General features: G+C 42.1%; 1 protein-coding gene across 1 annotated transcript; it reads right to left on the bottom strand.

Annotated features, from left to right (window-relative positions):
• Positions 1–797: 797 nt before the first annotated feature.
• Positions 798–11,044, bottom strand: TECTB (tectorin beta). Its single transcript, XM_010007916.1, has 11 exons — positions 11,007–11,044; positions 10,061–10,149; positions 8,118–8,308; positions 7,571–7,713; positions 7,417–7,489; positions 5,820–5,923; positions 5,660–5,743; positions 5,353–5,515; positions 3,596–3,665; positions 1,474–1,506; positions 798–997 (listed from the first exon to the last, which is right to left on the bottom strand). The coding sequence occupies exons 2-11, from the start codon at positions 10,134–10,136 to the stop codon at positions 945–947; spliced, it is 990 nt and encodes a 329-aa protein (XP_010006218.1). The 5' UTR covers positions 10,137–10,149; positions 11,007–11,044; the 3' UTR covers positions 798–944.
• Between the last annotated feature and the right edge of the window lie 9,316 nt (positions 11,045–20,360).

Below are 20,360 nucleotides of genomic sequence, written 5' to 3'. Positions count from 1 at the left end.
TACACTCCCAAGAATTCTGTTCTGTTTTAGTAATTACTGGAAGTTAGAAATTCTTGCTGGGAAATTGTTTCATGTCTTGATATTTTCTGGACTTCAGAATTATGGTTTCCTTTTCTAGTGACTTCTTGCTGCCATTTAAGAGCTGTTGTTACTCAGGTACAGCGCTAACTCCTGGACCCTGGTGTATCTGACACCAGCTATGTCTTCAAAGAAGTGTAAAGCTCATTAGCTAGTTTTCCAACCTCAGAAGTGCTTCATTTGCACCCACACTATGCAGCTATCAAGCACTAAGCCTGTCCAGTCAGCAAGAAATCCTGTTTCTAGCAGTGTTGTACCTACTGCAGCATGTGTTGTACTCTACTTCACCCAACCAATCAATAATGACAATACTAAGAAGCCGGAAAGAAATGTCAGTTAATTAATTCTGAGGACCTTCTAACTATTGCTGCATAAAAAGGCATCCTTTTCTTCCATCCTTGACATGTCAGGTTAGGTTTTGTCTTGTCCAAAGGCTTCACAGACCAAGCTAGGACCTTGCAAGACTAGGTGTGGGGGGGAGTTTGGTACCATGCTGAGACTGACAGTAATGGGGGATGCTGAGGGAATTTGGCATTGGAAGATGCTGAGTTTGTATATCTCTATTTTCCTTATAGAAACAAGTACTGTCAGCATCACAACTCTTTAAAAGGAAGCATCAGTAGAATGCATAACTCCTGGGTTTTCACTGGTTTAAAATGTCTGCAGAAACTTGGGAGAGGCAAATTTGTTTTCAGATTCTCCAGTATTTGAGACAGAAAGCTCATGGAATGTTTTATTTATCTGGTAAAATGATGCACAAGGTTTTTTGTGACTTTCATTTTTCCTCTGTAAAATAAACATCTTTAGTAAAGAATTCCAGTCCAAACAGGATTGGGAAAAGTTAAGAGACAGAGCTGGGCTGTGTTTTATAATAAAACAGCACAAAATCCAATTGCAAAGAGTAGGTGGAAGATGATATCTGCAAGAGAACACAGACTAAATGTGAGTACTTCACTTTCAGCTGCCTTTCATATTCCTTTCCCAGCCCCATCAATGCAACTGCATGTCCTTAATGTGGCTCTGTCACCATACCAAGTTTTAATAAGTAGGCTTTGAAAGGGCTTTTTCAAATCCTCTCCAAAGAGAAATGCTTTCAGACATCTCAGTTAACACAGTGAGACATCCTTGTTCCTTTCTGGGAAGAGGATGTGAAAAGGTAAAAGAATGTTCAGCACTGGAAATTATTGGCATGACTTCTTCATTGTCCAGAGTAAGGGATGTGCCAAAAGTAGGGAAAAAAAAGTATAATGTTGAGAAATACAATTTGATTTTTACCTGTTTCCCTTTCTATCCAATTTACAAGATTTTTCTTTGAGCTATGGGTTTTATGCTGACAGAGTCACTCAAAATGCATATTTAAGATTGATATTTTCATTTTCATACTTTGCTATTTACCTGGGAGTGTGAAAAATCTGGATAAACCTTTGCCTGTATAAAATAAAAGAGAAGGATAACATTGGGATAGAGTGTGTAAAATAGGACAAAGTGCATCAGCATGCTTTCTAAAAGCAGAGCAGATAACATTTGCCACATTTTGAAATTCTGGAAATTTCTTCCTATTGGCTTTATTGTCTGAAGTTAAACAAGGATCCTCAGTTCTTTTATGTCCTAAAATTGATGGGGTTTTACTGGTGCAGCACACTGTCAACCAGCACCCTCAGGTCCTTTTCTGCCAGACAGCTTTCCAGCCATTCCTCCCCAAGCCTGTAGTGTTGCCTGGGGTTGCTGTGACCAAAGTGTAGGACCTGGCACTTGGCCTTACTGAATCTCATACAACTGGCCTTGGCCCATTGATCCAGTCTGCCCAGGTCCCTCTATAGAGCCTTCCTACCCTCAGAGAGATCAACACTCCCACCCTATTTGGTGTTGTCGGCAAATTTACTGAGGGTGCACTCAATCCCCTCAGCCAGATCACTGATAAAGATATTGGACAGGGCTGCCCCCAAAACTGAGCCCTGAGGGACACCACTGGAGACCAGTCATCAACTAGATTTGACCCCATTTACCCTAACTCTCTAGCCTCAGCCATCCAGCCAATTTTTTACACAGTGCAGAGTACACTTGTCTGTGCTATTATTTGCCAGCTTCTCCAGGAGAATGCTAGTGTGCCCAGGTGGCTGAGAATGCCAATAGCATAATGACCTGCATGAGGAATAGCATGGCCAGCAGGAGTAGGGAAGTGATTGTACCCCACTGTGCTTGGCACTGGTGAGGCTGCACCTCAAGTACTGTGTTCAGTTCTGGGCCCCTCACTGTGCAAAGGACATTTTGGTGCTGGAGCATGTCCAGAGGAGAGCTACCAAGCTGGTGAAGGGTCTGGAGAACAAGTCATATGAAGAGTGGCTGAGGGAACTGGGGTTGTTTAGTCTGAAGCAGAGGCTGAGGGGAAAGCTCATCACCCTCTGTAAGTACCTGAAAGAAGGTTGTAGTGAGGTGGGTGTTGGCCTCTTTTCTCAAGAAAATAATGACACGACAGGAGAAAATGGCCTGAAGTTGCAGCAGGAAAGGTTCAGATTGGGTGTTAGGAAGAATTTCTTTACTGAAAGAGTGGTCAGGCACTGGAACAGCCTGCCCAGGGAGGTGGTTGAGTCACCATCCTTGGAAGTATTCAAGAAACATGTAGATATGGCACTTGAGGACATGGACTAGTGGCTGAGGTTGTGGGGCTTTTTGTGGGTGTTTTCTAGTGGGGTGTGTGGTGTCTGTTTGTTTGGTGGCTTGTTTGTTGTTGGTTTTTTTTTGTGTTGATGGTTGGACTCGGTGATCTTGGAGGTCCTTTCCAACCTTTATGATTCTGTGATTCTGTGAACTGTAATAATGCTGTTCTGCATGTATTTGTAATGGTAAGTTGGCTTCAGGTTGGTGTGGCTGTAATTGATGAACCAGGCTAAAGGGCTTTAGTGAAAACATTATTTAGGTATTCTTTGTTCCAAGGACCTGTTTCAAAAGATGTGGTGGCTCCACAGAATTAAAACAGCTCAGGGAGAAATTCCTGATGCCTCTGGGGTGAGGGGCAGCAGGTGGAGGAAACAGACCTTGCTTTATAATGGGAAAACCTGATTGCAGTTTAATTTGTGTATCAGGAGGGAGAGGCATGACGGGTTAACCTACCAGAGTTATGAATGTGCTGAAGTACTAATGCATGTTGTAAAGAAAAGCTTTCCAGCTGCTCCCAAGCCTGACCTCTCTCCTGCTCTTGTGCAATCTATCAGAGCTTGTCTGGGCTGTTGCTGAGGTCAAAAGCAGGTGAGCAGAGTTTACATTGCTAACTTGTGTGTAAGTGGTTTGGCCACTTATTGTTAATGCCAAATGGGATCTATTGCTCACTTTGTAAATCAGGAGAGTTTCACTGTGCTTGAAGGGGACCAACTTCCATTTGAGACTCCTGCTGCCTTGGGGAAAGGGCTCTGACAGAGGTCTTCTGCTCCTCTGCTTGCTCCTGTGCTATGAACCACTGGTGGCTCCCAACGTCACTGCTTCCCAAAGGGAGCAACACCCCAGACACCCCGTCACTTACTGCGCACAGAGATCTCCGCTACTAAGACACCTCCAGTTTGTTCCATGTGTGGTTTTCGTTTGTCACATGTCTAAGGGATAGGAAAGAAAGCCACATAAAATAAAAAATTAACAATTATTTTAAAATCCAAACTAAATTCTCATGTTTCCAACTAAGGAAATGACATGTATGTCAATATTGCTGCATATTTCCTAGGGATTTTTTTTTCTGTAATTTTTTTTTTTTTTGGTGCAGAAGAGATTTAAGGAGAGTCTTTACAGTGCATTTTCTGAGGATTTTGGTGTGCCACAGCCTTTATTGTGGCTGTCAGTTAAGTGCTCTTTTCAGCTGTGAGATGGCAGGAGCCCAGATGGGTCTCTGCTTACTTAATCCCAGGTCCTCCTGGACTGACCTTTCCACCATGCCTGAAACAAAACTGCTGTCAAGAAGGAAGGCAGGAGCTAAGCTACATCCATTTAACACATGACCTCTGCAAAGGCTTCTGTTGTTGTTTATTTCTAATTATAATTGTTGCCCATTGGGTAGAAACAGGAAGCACAAAATCCCTTCCATGTAGTTCATCTCATGTCCAGCACTAATGATGCCTGTCACAGCTGACAAGGTGTGTGTTGGAGGCAGTGCTCTAAAGATTAAAGGTCCTTGTCTGTCCCCTGACCTCAGCAGATCCCCAGCTGTGAGCATTTTTTTTTTTTTCTTTTTCAAACTCAGTGTGTGGTATTTCTGGTTTTGAGTTGGTTGTAAGCATAGATGGAACCACAGCTTGGTTCAAGCTTAATTTCAGCAGACCACCAGCTGCATTTTTTGGTTGAAGTGGACTCAAGGGATGTTATAGCCTGATTGAGTAATTATCCTACGCTGGAGGCAAGGAGAGAATTCCCCCTGTACCTGCGAGGATAGTAGAGTGTTTAGAAAGAAAAGTTGGTTTCATCAGGAGTGATTCTTTCTCTTTTCCAGCAAGAAATACTCATTGCTGGAATGACCGTATGTTGGCCAAGAGTGTTTTGGGCTTTCAGGTTAAATAAAATTCTGCTTCATTAGATAGCAATGGCACATTCACTGCATGAGAAAAAGAATAGTGAAGTTCTGACTTAGTGAAGGAGGAAGAGAGAAGTTTTAAAAGACCCTTTAGTAATCCTCATCCTTTCATCACTTGTTGCGAGCAGTGCTCATGCCCGTGCTAAATAACATGCCTGCAGAGCACCCTCACTGCATCCACTGCAGTCACAGGAACCTACCCTTCGACCTCAGTCCCTGCTCCAGTGACACTTTATGTATTTTGTGGAGAATAGGGTGGCTGCAAGAGCACTCACTACAACAGCAGAGAGGGGACAGGGATCTGGGAGGTTTCATTTGACTAGCAATGAGCTTCGAGCCAGGCTGTCCTGCTGCCCCCAGGGTGTCCCCCAGCACTGAAATATTTGGTAAAATGGAAAAAGCTCTACTTTCTCTTTTCTTTCCAGGTTTGTGTTTAACCATTTGTCAGGAAGGACTGTAATCTGGGATATTGACAAGAACTGAGTTTTTAAAGTGCTGTATTATTTCTCAGTGCATTTAAACAAGTTGCCCAATGTTGCCTGTAGTGCCTATGGGACGATGGAGGTTGGAGTGCGGGGCTGGCCACTCAGGTTCCTGCATGGTGGTGGCTCTATCTACTGAAAGCTCTGGCACTGATTCTGTACCCGACATGCCCCCGGGAAGGTCTAGACATTTTCTGTCTAAATTTATCTCTGTAGGTTTCTCTGAGAAGGGGGCCTTACCACCGGGCAAGAGAACTTCTCACTGTCACAGACGTGTGTCTCGCAATGCAGCCAGACCTTGGACAGCTTGGGGATGTTACGGAAGCGGAAAGCGTTGAACTGGAATGTCGCCCGGCTCGTTTTCCCATTCTCATGCACAAGGATGGAGTTGTCCGTGGCACACCTGCAATGTGTGTGGAGAAGCAGTGTCAGAGTCTACATGGCTTCAGTGAAACGTCTCCATAGATCCAGTCTCGTGGATAGATGGATGCATTTGTCATCCTCAGCACTGGGCAGAGGTGATCCCCTTTGTCCCACCAGCACCTACCCCTTGGTGATCAGAGGCCAGTGGATCTGATAGAAATACTCTGAGGAAGGAGTTGCCCAGCAGTTGTTAAGAACAACTTTGAACCTGGAGAGACACAAACTCCAGATTAACAAGGAAAGTCCTGATTGCTAGTTTATTAATTATTACTCCTTTTGCCTACCTGTCACTTAAGCCCTTTGCTTCCACTCCAGCAAATATGTCAGAACCAATTTCTGATGTTTCAACGATGAAAGGGGCTTCTTTTATACTGGAAAACTTGGCATTCTATGAAAGACAAAGAGAAAGACATCATACATTCCTGGTAACATGCAAAGCAAAGGCATGAGATTAACCTGGTATAGTGCTTCTTTTCCCAGACTCTAGTGCTTTGCACTGTTTAGGGTACTAGCTTGCTTTTTTTTCACAATAGGTTTCAGTGTTGAAGGTCTGACTTCATTGAGGCTCCAGCTCCTCATGCTTCATCACAGTCCTTTGCTGTTAAAGGCTAAAGGGCAGGTGAGACTGAAGTGTTTCCACTGGGAAATGCGCACATGGAGCACCTGGAAAGCAGGGCCCACTGGAGATGGAGGGCTGTGTCAGCATCAGAGATGAATAGCAAAGCAAAATAATCATTGCTTTTCCATTTTGCCAGAAAAAAAAAGAACACATCATTGAAATTAACCTGTTTTCCTTATTGAAAATACAGACTAAATTAAAAAGGAGTGGTCTATTAGCTTCCTGAGCTTGTTCTGCACTTGTGCTCAGTGGGAAAGTGTATAATTATAGTTCAGCCACTCCCTCCTTGACTCCTGGAAGCCCATGGCCATCAGACCAAAAGAGTCATTTGGCCAAAAACAAATTTAAAAGGACCAGAGATGCATTGCTCACTGTCATTTGATTTAGCAGCCATTCTGCCAGGAGCTGAGAGAAGCAGTGTGGTACACCCTTGAGCCTTGCCAGTATATACTACAGGTGTGCCATGTATCAGTAAAAAAGCTTTCATGTGGCATCCCAAGGCTGACAAAATGTTTAGTGATCAATTGGTGCCCAAAAATGTAGGATGTGGGAGCAAAGATTTCCATCCATTCACTTTATGCTAAATACTCCCTCTACCAGGCCTATCAATTTAACAGAGTATGTTGTGAGTTGTGTTTTTTTCTAGGTGTGCTAAAAAAGAGAGGCAGCTTTGGTGCTTTTGACAGTGTTTTGGTGAAAATAAGACTCCAGGATAAGGAGATGGCTGCTCCAGCAGCATAGCAGAGCTGTGGGGAGGAGAAGAATATTTCAAAAGATTGGTCTGATAGCCAGGGACCTAAAGATGTCTGGGAAAAACGAAATATCTGTCAGGAAAGAGGACCAGGGAGCAAGAGAAATACACGGAGCTCTCTGCAGAGTATCTGTAGAGGCCACATGTAGCAGCATTGCCTGCAGATACACGCTGCTCTTTGAGTGGGACTACAAATAAGGTTTTTTTGTTTGTTTGTTTGTTTTTATAAAACCTATCAGCATGTTAGAAATATACCTCTCAGCAGAAAAATCTGCCTGATTTGGAGGGATCAAAAGAACAGTTGGCATATGTTTGCTCTGTTGAGTTTAAGTATATCCCTGTTAATCAGCAGAAACAAGGACCCTGCAAACCTGACTGTAGTTATTTGTTCCAGGCTAGTGATGTGCTTCATGACACATACAAGTTAGGAGCAGCAGCCTTTTTTTTCTAGCTCTTCAGCCGCAGCCTGTGGAAGGTGAACATGAAAAGCTGGGTGACAAAGACCACTTACATAGTAGAAGTTGAGGGACAATTGACTTTCAAATGAGCCGGAGCTTCCATTCTTCACATGAACGGTGGCCACCCTGGGGACATAACCAAGTCTCTGTATGAGTGAAATGTGGTGCTGAAAATGGGATGAAGTGCACTCACAGAAGAGGACATACCTTTGGTCAAAGGCAGCCTGGTTCACCAGGTAGTTGGCATTGTACGAGCAGGTGAAGGAGTAGTTCACAGGCTGGCTCTTCACAATTACTGAGGTGTCATTGGAGACGATGGAGTTGTAGAAGTGATAAACAGGGTTCTTGAACTGTGGGTGGTGAGACAGAGAAATGTAGGCAGGAGTGAATCCTTGAGCATCAGGAACAACTCATTTAGTTGAAATGTGAAGACTGAAACTGGTTACAAAGCACCATCCCCAAGGAAACATGGCTTTGTAGCTCTTCATATGCTGTGCTGCCTATAAATATGGTCTGTGTAACACAGTTGCAGATGGGCAAATAACATACAGACTAATATCACTAAACCTGCAGGTGTTTTGCCTGTAGATGCAAAACACTACTATTTGATTCTTCTTTCTCCCTGGTACTAGAATTTGCCTCCTCCTACTGTCCATACTTAAAGCCTACTCCAATCTGAAGCAAACAGACCCTCTCAAGTAAGCCCAGCCTAATTCTGAGTTCAGGTCAGAAATGTTGACCTTGACAGTCTTACCTCTGACTGTGTCCCACAGTATGATTTGTTTTTAGGTGACAGGTCCGGGATTGTGAATTGGTAATACCCCGAATCGTGGATCCCATTGTAGCAAATGCCTCCAAGTGCCAGCTGATTAACCTCCCATCCGTAAGGACACTCCGGAATTTTGGTAATGATGGTTTTAGGATAGCAGTATACCAGAATTACATCTAAAAAGAAAACAATACACCTAGAGTCAGTCATTGCTTTCAAGAGGCAGGTCTGCACACCTACTTTGCATTGGGATTAAACGTCTGTGAGCAGGGGTGTGTTTTCAAAGGTCCCTTAATGTGAGCAGCTTTTGCTACACAGAACTGACCTTTGGGTTGTTAAATTCTATTTAATTCTTCTTTGGAAGAGTTTGGCCTTTGACTTCCAATCAGTGCAGAACTTAATGTAAATTTGTATGTCTTTCTGGAATAGCTGATTAAGGAGCAGAGACACTGCTAAGAAACCTAAAGTGAAAAATTGCTGGACTGAAATCCCTCAGGTGCAGAGCTGGCTTCTGTAACAAACACCACTGTCTCTGTGCAAATAATATTGGTGAAGTTTCTGTTAGGCTTCAGTAGATGTGGACCTTTTTGTAGCAGTCTTAGATCTAGGCCATGATACATATTCTGTCCTTTGTCTCCTTGCATTGGAATTGCAGTGTCAATGTAAACTGAATCATTAGAATTCTCAAGTTAAAAGCTAAAATCTAAAAATGAAACAAAAAGCCTATCCCTGTTACCAAAGATGGATGGAAACAGTGCAATATGTTTCCAAACAGTGATTGCTAATACAATCATGAATGTTAAACACCATAACTTGCAGACTGATTGCCTCATGGTAGCAGAACTGGACATTTTTCCAAGAGAATCAGGTAGTGTGAATATGAGGGTTTGATGGGAATTTAAAGGGAAAATATTGACTAACGATTAATGACCTGAAAATTGAGAAAGTTCCAATTATCACTGCCAGAAAAAAAACACTCTACCTGGAATTATTCAATAATTTCTTTTAAAGTCCTTGACACTCTTATTTTTACAATAAGAGCCTCATTTTGCATGTCTGCAGAGGGTTGGGCAATACTCAGGGAAAATAAAATATGGACCTTAACAACTCTGTCCTTTCTGGTTAACAAACCTTCAGCACATACAGACTGATTCTTCTTGTGTTGATGGTCAGATTTGTAACTCTGGTGACTTTACACCTATGAAAATTCCTGCAGTTCAAAGAAACTGCTTGTGCAAATGCAGGTGCTGAAATAAATGGCTGTAGGGCCAAATACTTACATGTACCATGAAATTACTGGCAATAGACTGACACCAGTCACGCACATACAAAGCAAACAGTCCATATTGAGGCACATTCCAATGCATTTCTAAAGCACATTTCTTAATTGTAGTGAATTCTACACCAGAGGCTTGTCTGGCACCAGATCATTTGAGTTTCTAGGCAGAAATTGGTGTACATTTAGGGCTTTAGCTTCAATGATTGTTGTTGTTTGTTTTGTTGGTGTTTTTTTTTTAGTTCAATATAGCAGGCTGGTTCAGGAGTTCAGCCCCACACATTCATTCACCACTAGTCATCAGATTGCAGTCAGTGGGTCTAATGCCCAGCTTGGGCTGTAAAGATCTGCTGTATCTAGCCTGTGATATTGCAGGTATTTTCCAGTCTCAGTTCTGCTTGTGCTTAACTTCATTGCACTATAGCTACTGCACAGTTAAAATTAAGGCTAATTCTTTATGTGGCTAGGACTTCAGTGGTGCTGGCTTCACCATGCTAGCTGAAAGCAGATTAATAAAATAAATTGAAGGATTAGCTATCCAGAATGCATAATTTAACTTCTTGAAGAGAAACCATCCTACTTTTAAACAGAAAATAAACCCCTTGTCATCTTAAGTACAAGAGAAGAACATAGGAGTCTTAAATTATTTTACCTGCTTTATTTGGATTGCAAGGCCCTGCATGAGCTTGCGCCAAGATGACAAGCAGATATATAGCAAAAGTCACCATTTCTTGCAATGATCTGAGGACACAGGAAGAAAAGCAGAAATTCTCTTGAAAAGAGGAAATAAAAAAAGGCATTGGCTGCAGACCTGAAAGTGTTAAACATGTTCTCCTTGCAGAAAAAAAACAAATAACATTCCTGATATTGTCACCCAACTTTATTGCACCTACAGGATAAATATTTCTAAGACCATTATTTTCACTGGGTCACTTTTGTGACAATTTTACTATTTCATTTTAGTGGTAGCTTTGAATTATTTTAGGGTTTCTTTGCTCTTGTAAAGAGTGTAAGGCAAAAGTATTAGTATTACCAAATGAAATGGAAACAATGGGATCTGAAAAGAAGAGGGAAGAAATCACTAGAAAAAATATGATCCAATAACATGCTTATACATTTAATGCTGAAACTATTTCTCTTGTGAAGGATATCCGGGCATATATAATCTTAAATTCATGTAGCTCGCTTTGGTAAATTATGCATTTTCCCTTTTATTGCTAAATGCTGAATTTACAGAACATACATGGCAGTAATTTACATTTCCACTTCAGGCCTCAAAGCTGCAACCTCTTTCCCTCAGGGAGATGCAGGTACAGCCTGTGGAGTTGGGACTGGAGTTCTTATATTATCCCTTTGTAGACACTTTTCCGTGTCTGCCCTCATAAGCACATCACTCAGCAGAAGATCGGAAATAACAAATTTAGGTAAGAAAAAAATCTGCCTGATTATTTGCAATAAAAACCATCCAGTTTCAGCATTTTCACTCAGACTCTATTTAAAGCTATACAGATACAAAAGGCTCCTACAGTACATTTCAGTGACAATCCCTTCTAATTCTAATCCTATGCATTCTACAAGAAATTAAGTATTATACCTACTAGACAGGAAGGGACTGAGTATTTCAGATTTTCATTCCAATAGCTGTGCTGTCAGCTCTTCCCAAGATGTCCTCTTTCAAATGAACCCAGCTGGTGTTTATCTTCGCTTTATATAAGCAATCTTGTAAATGGAGCCCATCTCTGGTTTAATCTCAACCCGCCAGTATTGTCCAGTGTGGGAAGAAAAAAAAAGAGTTGTAGAAAAGCAGTTGTTTTCCTCTAGATGGGACTGTTGCTGCTATTTGAAATTTTAAAAAGTCTTTCTATGGTGGCTTTTTACAGCTCTTGAAATTAATAGAACAGAAACTTCTTGAAGGTGTGCAACTGGGAAAACATTTTAGTTATCCAAGTAAATTAGGGAAATGTAGAATTTCTGCAGAGCTGAAACAACAGCTGCCTTCTCGGAATTCTGTGAAAATGTATGTATAGAAATTTGATGCCTGTCTTGAATGGCTTCTTGACAATGTCAAGTGGACAAAAGTAATTTCACATATGACATACCAACTTTGGGATTGGTTTATGTACTTACTTTTTGTCAGAGTTCATAGGTATCTAATCTGAGTTTAGGTAGGCTCTTCCATAAAGCTAAGTGTCATGCTATAGAATTATAATACATAGTACTGTGCCTGTATTTAACTATTCAATATACATTGAGTATTACACTATAGAATGTGTACAATTGACCACTGCACAGAAAACTGAAGCAAATTTGTTCTTCATGTGACCATCAGTCATGTGGTCATCTTGGTCAGCTGGTGAAATTTTCTGGTGACCCACTGCATCCTATTTGTGCTAGCTTTTAGTGCATAGGCTCAGGAAAAGGACTTGACTGCTCTACTGCTATTTGACATGCCAGCATGAAAAATGTGGACCATGAACAGCCTTACTGTGTAAGCTGGCCTGACCTCAACTTTGGGTGTGTGTGTATCCACCTAGATCTGGGCGCTGTTGAGTTACGTACGCTCTGATCTCTGACCTGAGTCATAAAACACAGGCTCTCACTGACCTTGCTTGTTGGACCTAATTCTGGAAGGGCTCCTCAGAGATGATTTTGGTGTCTCTTTCTGTGGTTGTTGCTATGGACAGAGCCTCATTCTGCCATCCACGGCAGCAAGGGCTTGGTGCAGATCTGCCCTCTCTCAAGCAACATTTGGCACGTGAGGTTCCAGTTGTCATCAGTCTGAGGGAGTGGGATGGAAGGGCACAGTGACCCTGACCTTACTGTGAAATGCTGGACAACAGGGCTTTAGCTCTCCTGCGGCTGCTCCTGTGGGTGAGATTTATGGGCACGTCTTCAGGAGAGCATTCACTGCTCTAAATCCAGACTACAAGGAGTGTCTCAAGCCAGATGGCATTAGTGAAGCATGGCCATGACTGCACCATGCACTGTAAGGGCTGCTGGCTCTTGCCCATTGGTGATGGTCTGTAGATGAATCTACAATTATATTAAAATATTTATATCTAATTAGGAAGATTTCTGCTTCTTACAGACTGATCCAAAGCCCTAAAAAAATGTTTAAAAGCCTATGAAGTTCTGTGTTTAGTTTCAAATAATAAACCTCAAACTAGACCTGAGGCTTAGTAAGGATTGCAGTGCAGACCACATAATTTTAATTAGGCTGCTCCCACTGTTCTTCTGAGCCAAATCCTGGGCACCATCACATACTTATTTAAATGAGATTACTTAAAGATGTACACATGGATAAAATCCTTTGGCCAGGGCTGCTTGTTATTTTAATTGAATTAAAGAATAATCCACTGAACAAGGTCTAAAGCTCATAAATTATTTGATGTGACCTAACTAGGGATTATCCTCATCAGAAATCCTGAAATAAGGAAGATTTAACTCCAAGTGTCTGTTATGTAGCCTGACCCCAAGCTCTTTCACTGGCACAGAGGCCCAAATTTTATTTCCTTAGCCCAGTTGTGAATATACACTGTGTAAAAATTAACTTATTTTTTACTTTCTGTATGTGCAACTGTGTGCTTGGTCTGGAACCAGAACCCAGGCTTTCAGGTGAGACATTATGACCCTCCCTGTTATTAAGCATATATAGCCCATAAACAAGTGGCAGCTTGCAGGAGTCAGTTTGTGAGTTTGGGCACAAGAAAGGCCTCATCACTTTGTGCAAACCAATTCTTCAAGCTCAAGGTATTCAGCCCAGTTCAGCCTAGGGACTAGACACGGTCTCTCAGGTCTGCCCACACAGGGCTTATTTGGGCCACAAGATATTTGGCTAACCTTGATTAGGCACAGTGTAAATGCCTTGCTAAAAATGATGTAATGGTCAACCTCACCATAACATTAGCAAAGAGCTTGAAACACAGCTTAGTTCTAATGATTTCTAGCAAATGCTGTAATTAAATTATCATTGATGTAATGGTACAGGTTTCAGTGGAATTACTCCAAGATGGATCTAGTCCCATAATTTTTGAAAGAAAAAAAATCTCTCACTCTTCTCACAGAAAAGTAATCTCCAAGTACATAATACCCCTTTTAGGTGAAAGGTAGGAAATAGAATCAAATCCATGAAACAAATTTGGCAGAAGTACCAGCTGGTGTACAGTAGTCTGTATTTGCATAAGAAACAAGCACAAAATGTACCTAAGCCAACCAGCATTTGATACCTGCCCTACTCAAAGGTGAAGGCTTGGGGAAGGGTTAGGTTTCTCTCGGTAATTGCACACACAGAAAAAGAGATGCATTAAATTGTAAAGCAGGCCATTGAGGTTGGTTGCAGTTCCCTGGCTTTTTCCAAGCCCACTGAATAATCTCAGCAATCTAAGTATCTGTAAAGATTTCGACAAAGAGCAAATGAAGGCCTTATTGTGAATTTCACCTACAAGGGCAGCTTGTCTCTCCAGCTTTGTTTCTCACATTGTGATCCTGTCTGGTTCTTACATGAAGAAAACGAGGTTCTGCTGTTTGAATCTGCAAAGGAAATTGTGACATCCAGTATCCATTGGTTTGGATAAAGCAATAAACCTGAAGAGCCCCTTAGCTTTACATTAGGAGTTATGGGGTAATGAGGATCAATAAAGATGTCTAGCTGATTCCAGGAGGAGAGAGATCTTGTGACACTTTCTTAGAGGCTGCAATGTATTGATGGTGGTGTTTCCAACCACAAAAACCTGGCATACTTACTTGCCTGAGATAAGGGATGTATTTACTCCACACTGGATCTGGGAACTTGGTAGCTGCATTTGTATTTGGCCTAATCGGAGGTAATGGGTCCTGTTGGAAATGCAGCACTGTGTTGGTACAGTCAGACTTAGGTTCTAGGACAAGTCTGACTGTACCAACACTGCTGCTGTGTTGTGTAGACTCATTGCCTTGAGACACAAATACTGTAAGGATTTCAGCACTATTTGCCTTTAAAAGAACAAATACCTTTCAAATAGTTAGTCATGGCACATGGTTGCTCACTCACTTCAGCATGTGACTGAGTCACCATCCCTGTGGATGTGGCACTTAGGGAATGGTTTAGTGGCAGACTTGGCAGTGTTAGGTTTGTGGTTGGACTTTATCTTAAAGGTCTCTTCTAACCTAAATTATTTTATTCTACGCTGTTTCAGCCTTGTAAGCATATGATAGAATTGTGCAGGTGTGTAACAGAGCACCCAGGACTCACAGATATCCTGCACCCTAAGTCCTCAGGTGGCTGACAGTCTTCAATAACTGCACAAAACAAATCAGAAGCAAGGGAAATTGGAGGAAATAGTGCTTGTGGAAGAGGAGGTCACAGGAAAATCAGAGGTGGAGGTCTGGGTCACTAGAAGAGACAGTCTTCTCCTCTAAAGTTCCTTATGCACCACGTGTCTGTCTTAGCTATGCAACACTGAGTCATAATTTTTCAAGCAATCACCTGCAGAGTTTTTCAAGCACCACACTCTTGGCGAGGCAGTGCTGCTGTTGGTACAGGTATTCCTGGGGTGTACCTGAGCACAGCTGCTCTACTGAAGAAGCATTCCCTTGACAAATATTTCTCCTGTCCAAGGCATTCACGCAGACGTTTACAACAGCAAATCTTGCTGAGCACAGAATTGTGGCTGAAGTAAATAATCATATTTCATGTTCATTTGAATTTCTCATCCTGTTGCTGTTCAGCTTTGCCAGCATATTCAGAGTAAGATTCTTTGGAAGCTTCTCCAGCCAAGTTTTGCCTGGAGTTTGCTTCTGTTGGAGCAAAACATCAGTTTCCAGCTGAGTTTCCTTGAAGCCTTTGTGGGTAAGTATTTTGTTTGGTGTATTTTTTTCATGGACTGTTTTGGAGCCAGCTAGTTATGCAGGATAAGAATTTGGGGGCTGATTTAGTAAAAGCATGAGACGTGTAAAACAGGTCATGCAAGACCAGAACTGATGACTTACACTGGTTGCATGAGATCACAACCATCCTTGGACTGCCACCTTTTGGAGATGTCTAAACTTGCCTGGCCTAAAGGAGGTGTGTATTTCATTAACAGATGCTGTGTGGTAACCAAGATACCTGCAGCTGTGGCACGGGACCTGTACTTTTGAAGTGGGATCTGGAGGCCAGGCAGGATATTCAAGGATATCTCACCCTCAAATTGTTCAATGAATGCCCAAGACTACTAGGTAGAAGTTACAGCACTTGGGGAAAGATAGCTTTGAGCTCTACAGGTGAGGGAATTGCATTTCAGTCTCCTGTAGTCCTGGGCAAGGGCTCTGACCACCCAGCCAGTCTTCTCCAGCTGTCCCTTGAAGAGAGCATGGCTGTGGATGCTGGGCTCAGCTGCAGTTGGTGCTCCTGTCCCACCTGGTATGTGCCTTAGCAGAACTGCAGGCATCTTCTCTAGAGAATACATGAATTAAGTGTTTTGTAGTGGAATGATCTTGCTGGGGTATAGCATTCTGGAATCATCTGAATGTGGCCAAAATGGCTTCTGAAGTGTTTAAGTGTTTTTTTGGATCTCAACCATGCTATCCTGTATAACACCTTGTAAGCATTTTAGTTCTTGTTATCTTAACAACAGGTCTTGATCTCTTGGCAGTGGGGGAAGGGGAGGAGGATTTTAACAGGCAGGTGAGAAAGAAGGTAGAATGGACTCTTTGTCTCATTCATTAATTTAATCTTCTTAGGTTGGTAGCTGGCTCTGATACAGTAACTACTGCTTTTCTTGCTCCAGTAAAGCTCTTTCCTTGGCATATCCTGCTATACACATGGATAAAATCCTTTGGCCAGGGCTGCTTGTTATTTTAATTGAATTAAAGAATAATCCACTGAACAAGGTGTAAAGCTCATAAATTATTTGATGTGACCTAACTAGGGATTATCCTCATCAGAAATCCTGAAATAAGGAAGATTTAACTCCAAGTGTCTGTTATGTAGCCTGACCCCAAGCTCTTTCACTGGCACAGAGGCCCAAATTTTATTTCCTTAGCCCAGTTCTGAATATACACTGTGTAAAAATTAACTTATTTTTTACTTTCTGTATGTGCAACTGTGTGCTTGGTCTGGAACCAGAACCCAGGCTTTCAGGTGAGACATTATGACCCTCCCTGTTATTAAGCATATATAGCCCATAAACAAGTGGCAGCTTGCAGGAGTCAGTTTGTGAGTTTGGGCACAAGAAAGGCCTCATCACTTTGTGCAAACCAATTCTTCAAGCTCAAGGTATTCAGCCCAGTTCAGCCTAGGGACTAGACACGGTCTCTCAGGTCTGCCCACACAGGGCTTATTTGGGCCACAAGATATTTGGCTAACCTTGATTAGGCACAGTGTAAATGCCTTGCTAAAAATGATGTAATGGTCAACCTCACCATAACATTAGCAAAGAGCTTGAAACACAGCTTAGTTCTAATGATTTCTAGCAAATGCTGTAATTAAATTATCATTGATGTAATGGTACAGGTTTCAGTGGAATTACTCCAAGATGGATCTAGTCCCATAATTTTTGAAAGAAAAAAAATCTCTCACTCTTCTCACAGAAAAGTAATCTCCAAGTACATAATACCCCTTTTAGGTGAAAGGTAGGAAATAGAATCAAATCCATGAAACAAATTTGGCAGAAGTACCAGCTGGTGTACAGTAGTCTGTATTTGCATAAGAAACAAGCACAAAATGTACCTAAGCCAACCAGCATTTGATACCTGCCCTACTCAAAGGTGAAGGCTTGGGGAAGGGTTAGGTTTCTCTCGGTAATTGCACACACAGAAAAAGAGATGCATTAAATTGTAAAGCAGGCCATTGAGGTTGGTTGCAGTTCCCTGGCTTTTTCCAAGCCCACTGAATAATCTCAGCAATCTAAGTATCTGTAAAGATTTCGACAAAGAGCAAATGAAGGCCTTATTGTGAATTTCACCTACAAGGGCAGCTTGTCTCTCCAGCTTTGTTTCTCACATTGTGATCCTGTCTGGTTCTTACATGAAGAAAACGAGGTTCTGCTGTTTGAATCTGCAAAGGAAATTGTGACATCCAGTATCCATTGGTTTGGATAAAGCAATAAACCTGAAGAGCCCCTTAGCTTTACATTAGGAGTTATGGGGTAATGAGGATCAATAAAGATGTCTAGCTGATTCCAGGAGGAGAGAGATCTTGTGACACTTTCTTAGAGGCTGCAATGTATTGATGGTGGTGTTTCCAACCACAAAAACCTGGCATACTTACTTGCCTGAGATAAGGGATGTATTTACTCCACACTGGATCTGGGAACTTGGTAGCTGCATTTGTATTTGGCCTAATCGGAGGTAATGGGTCCTGTTGGAAATGCAGCACTGTGTTGGTACAGTCAGACTTAGGTTCTAGGACAAGTCTGACTGTACCAACACTGCTGCTGTGTTGTGTAGACTCATTGCCTTGAGACACAAATACTGTAAGGATTTCAGCACTATTTGCCTTTAAAAGAACAAATACCTTTCAAATAGTTAGTCATGGCACATGGTTGCTCACTCACTTCAGCATGTGACTGAGTCACCATCCCTGTGGATGTGGCACTTAGGGAATGGTTTAGTGGCAGACTTGGCAGTGTTAGGTTTGTGGTTGGACTTTATCTTAAAGGTCTCTTCTAACCTAAATTATTTTATTCTACGCTGTTTCAGCCTTGTAAGCATATGATAGAATTGTGCAGGTGTGTAACAGAGCACCCAGGACTCACAGATATCCTGCACCCTAAGTCCTCAGGTGGCTGACAGTCTTCAATAACTGCACAAAACAAATCAGAAGCAAGGGAAATTGGAGGAAATAGTGCTTGTGGAAGAGGAGGTCACAGGAAAATCAGAGGTGGAGGTCTGGGTCACTAGAAGAGACAGTCTTCTCCTCTAAAGTTCCTTATGCACCACGTGTCTGTCTTAGCTATGCAACACTGAGTCATAATTTTTCAAGCAATCACCTGCAGAGTTTTTCAAGCACCACACTCTTGGCGAGGCAGTGCTGCTGTTGGTACAGGTATTCCTGGGGTGTACCTGAGCACAGCTGCTCTACTGAAGAAGCATTCCCTTGACAAATATTTCTCCTGTCCAAGGCATTCACGCAGACGTTTACAACAGCAAATCTTGCTGAGCACAGAATTGTGGCTGAAGTAAATAATCATATTTCATGTTCATTTGAATTTCTCATCCTGTTGCTGTTCAGCTTTGCCAGCATATTCAGAGTAAGATTCTTTGGAAGCTTCTCCAGCCAAGTTTTGCCTGGAGTTTGCTTCTGTTGGAGCAAAACATCAGTTTCCAGCTGAGTTTCCTTGAAGCCTTTGTGGGTAAGTATTTTGTTTGGTGTATTTTTTTCATGGACTGTTTTGGAGCCAGCTAGTTATGCAGGATAAGAATTTGGGGGCTGATTTAGTAAAAGCATGAGACGTGTAAAACAGGTCATGCAAGACCAGAACTGATGACTTACACTGGTTGCATGAGATCACAACCATCCTTGGACTGCCACCTTTTGGAGATGTCTAAACTTGCCTGGCCTAAAGGAGGTGTGTATTTCATTAACAGATGCTGTGTGGTAACCAAGATACCTGCAGCTGTGGCACGGGACCTGTACTTTTGAAGTGGGATCTGGAGGCCAGGCAGGATATTCAAGGATATCTCACCCTCAAATTGTTCAATGAATGCCCAAGACTACTAGGTAGAAGTTACAGCACTTGGGGAAAGATAGCTTTGAGCTCTACAGGTGAGGGAATTGCATTTCAGTCTCCTGTAGTCCTGGGCAAGGGCTCTGACCACCCAGCCAGTCTTCTCCAGCTGTCCCTTGAAGAGAGCATGGCTGTGGATGCTGGGCTCAGCTGCAGTTGGTGCTCCTGTCCCACCTGGTATGTGCCTTAGCAGAACTGCAGGCATCTTCTCTAGAGAATACATGAATTAAGTGTTTTGTAGTGGAATGATCTTGCTGGGGTATAGCATTCTGGAATCATCTGAATGTGGCCAAAATGGCTTCTGAAGTGTTTAAGTGTTTTTTTGGATCTCAACCATGCTATCCTGTATAACACCTTGTAAGCATTTTAGTTCTTGTTATCTTAACAACAGGTCTTGATCTCTTGGCAGTGGGGGAAGGGGAGGAGGATTTTAACAGGCAGGTGAGAAAGAAGGTAGAATGGACTCTTTGTCTCATTCATGAATTTAATCTTAGGTTGGTAGCTGGCTCTGATACAGTAACTACTGCTTTTCTTGCTCCAGTAAAGCTCTTTCCTTGGCATTATCCTGCTAGTGCTGGGAAGGTTGCAGCAATTTGATGTTTCTCAGCTTGGGTTGGGTATGTCACTACAACTGTGAGAAGGTTCATAGCAGCTGTCAGATCTTCAGCCTGGTTCCTGGTCCTGATGCTTTTGCCATAAATAATGCTACTCACCCAGCCTACATGTTTTCCTACAGAAGAGCTGACAAAAAAAAAAAAAAAAAAAAAAGGACTGCCAAGCAGTGAGGCATTAAAAAGATATTAAAAGCAAAATGCTCCTCTGCTGTCTCTCTGGCAATGCCACTGACTGCTGAGGAACTGGTCCTCAATGTATGCTGTTTATTTTAAAAATATTCTGAGTAAAAAACAAACAAACAAAGCAGATAAAAATGAAGAGGCAATGTGATAAATTTAGAAGCAAGAGAAATGCAGAATGGTAACAGAAGACTTGATTGTCACGTAACTAGGAAGTGCCTGTATCTATTCATGTTCCCAAGCTTAGAAACCTTTCCTCAGATTTTCAGTCTGTATTGCCCTGGGAGCCCAGAGTCCTCCTGTTCCCTCCGTAACACCTTTACCCTTAACTGAGCTTCAGAGACTGTCTCCAACTTCTTGATTACCTGATGGTCTGAGCCAGCTGAATTGTAAATCTGCTTTGTGGAATCCAAATAGGATTGCACCCATGTAGGACTGTAAAAATCAGGTTCTAGAAATGCTCACTGTAATT

Source organism: Chaetura pelagica, unplaced genomic scaffold (genome assembly GCF_000747805.2).
Source record: "Chaetura pelagica isolate M959 unplaced genomic scaffold, ChaPel_1.0 scaffold531, whole genome shotgun sequence".
NCBI classification, from domain to species: Eukaryota; Metazoa; Chordata; class Aves; order Apodiformes; family Apodidae; genus Chaetura; species Chaetura pelagica.
The sequence above is the reverse complement of the archived record's forward strand: the minus strand, read 5'-3'. Positions and strand labels throughout refer to the sequence as shown.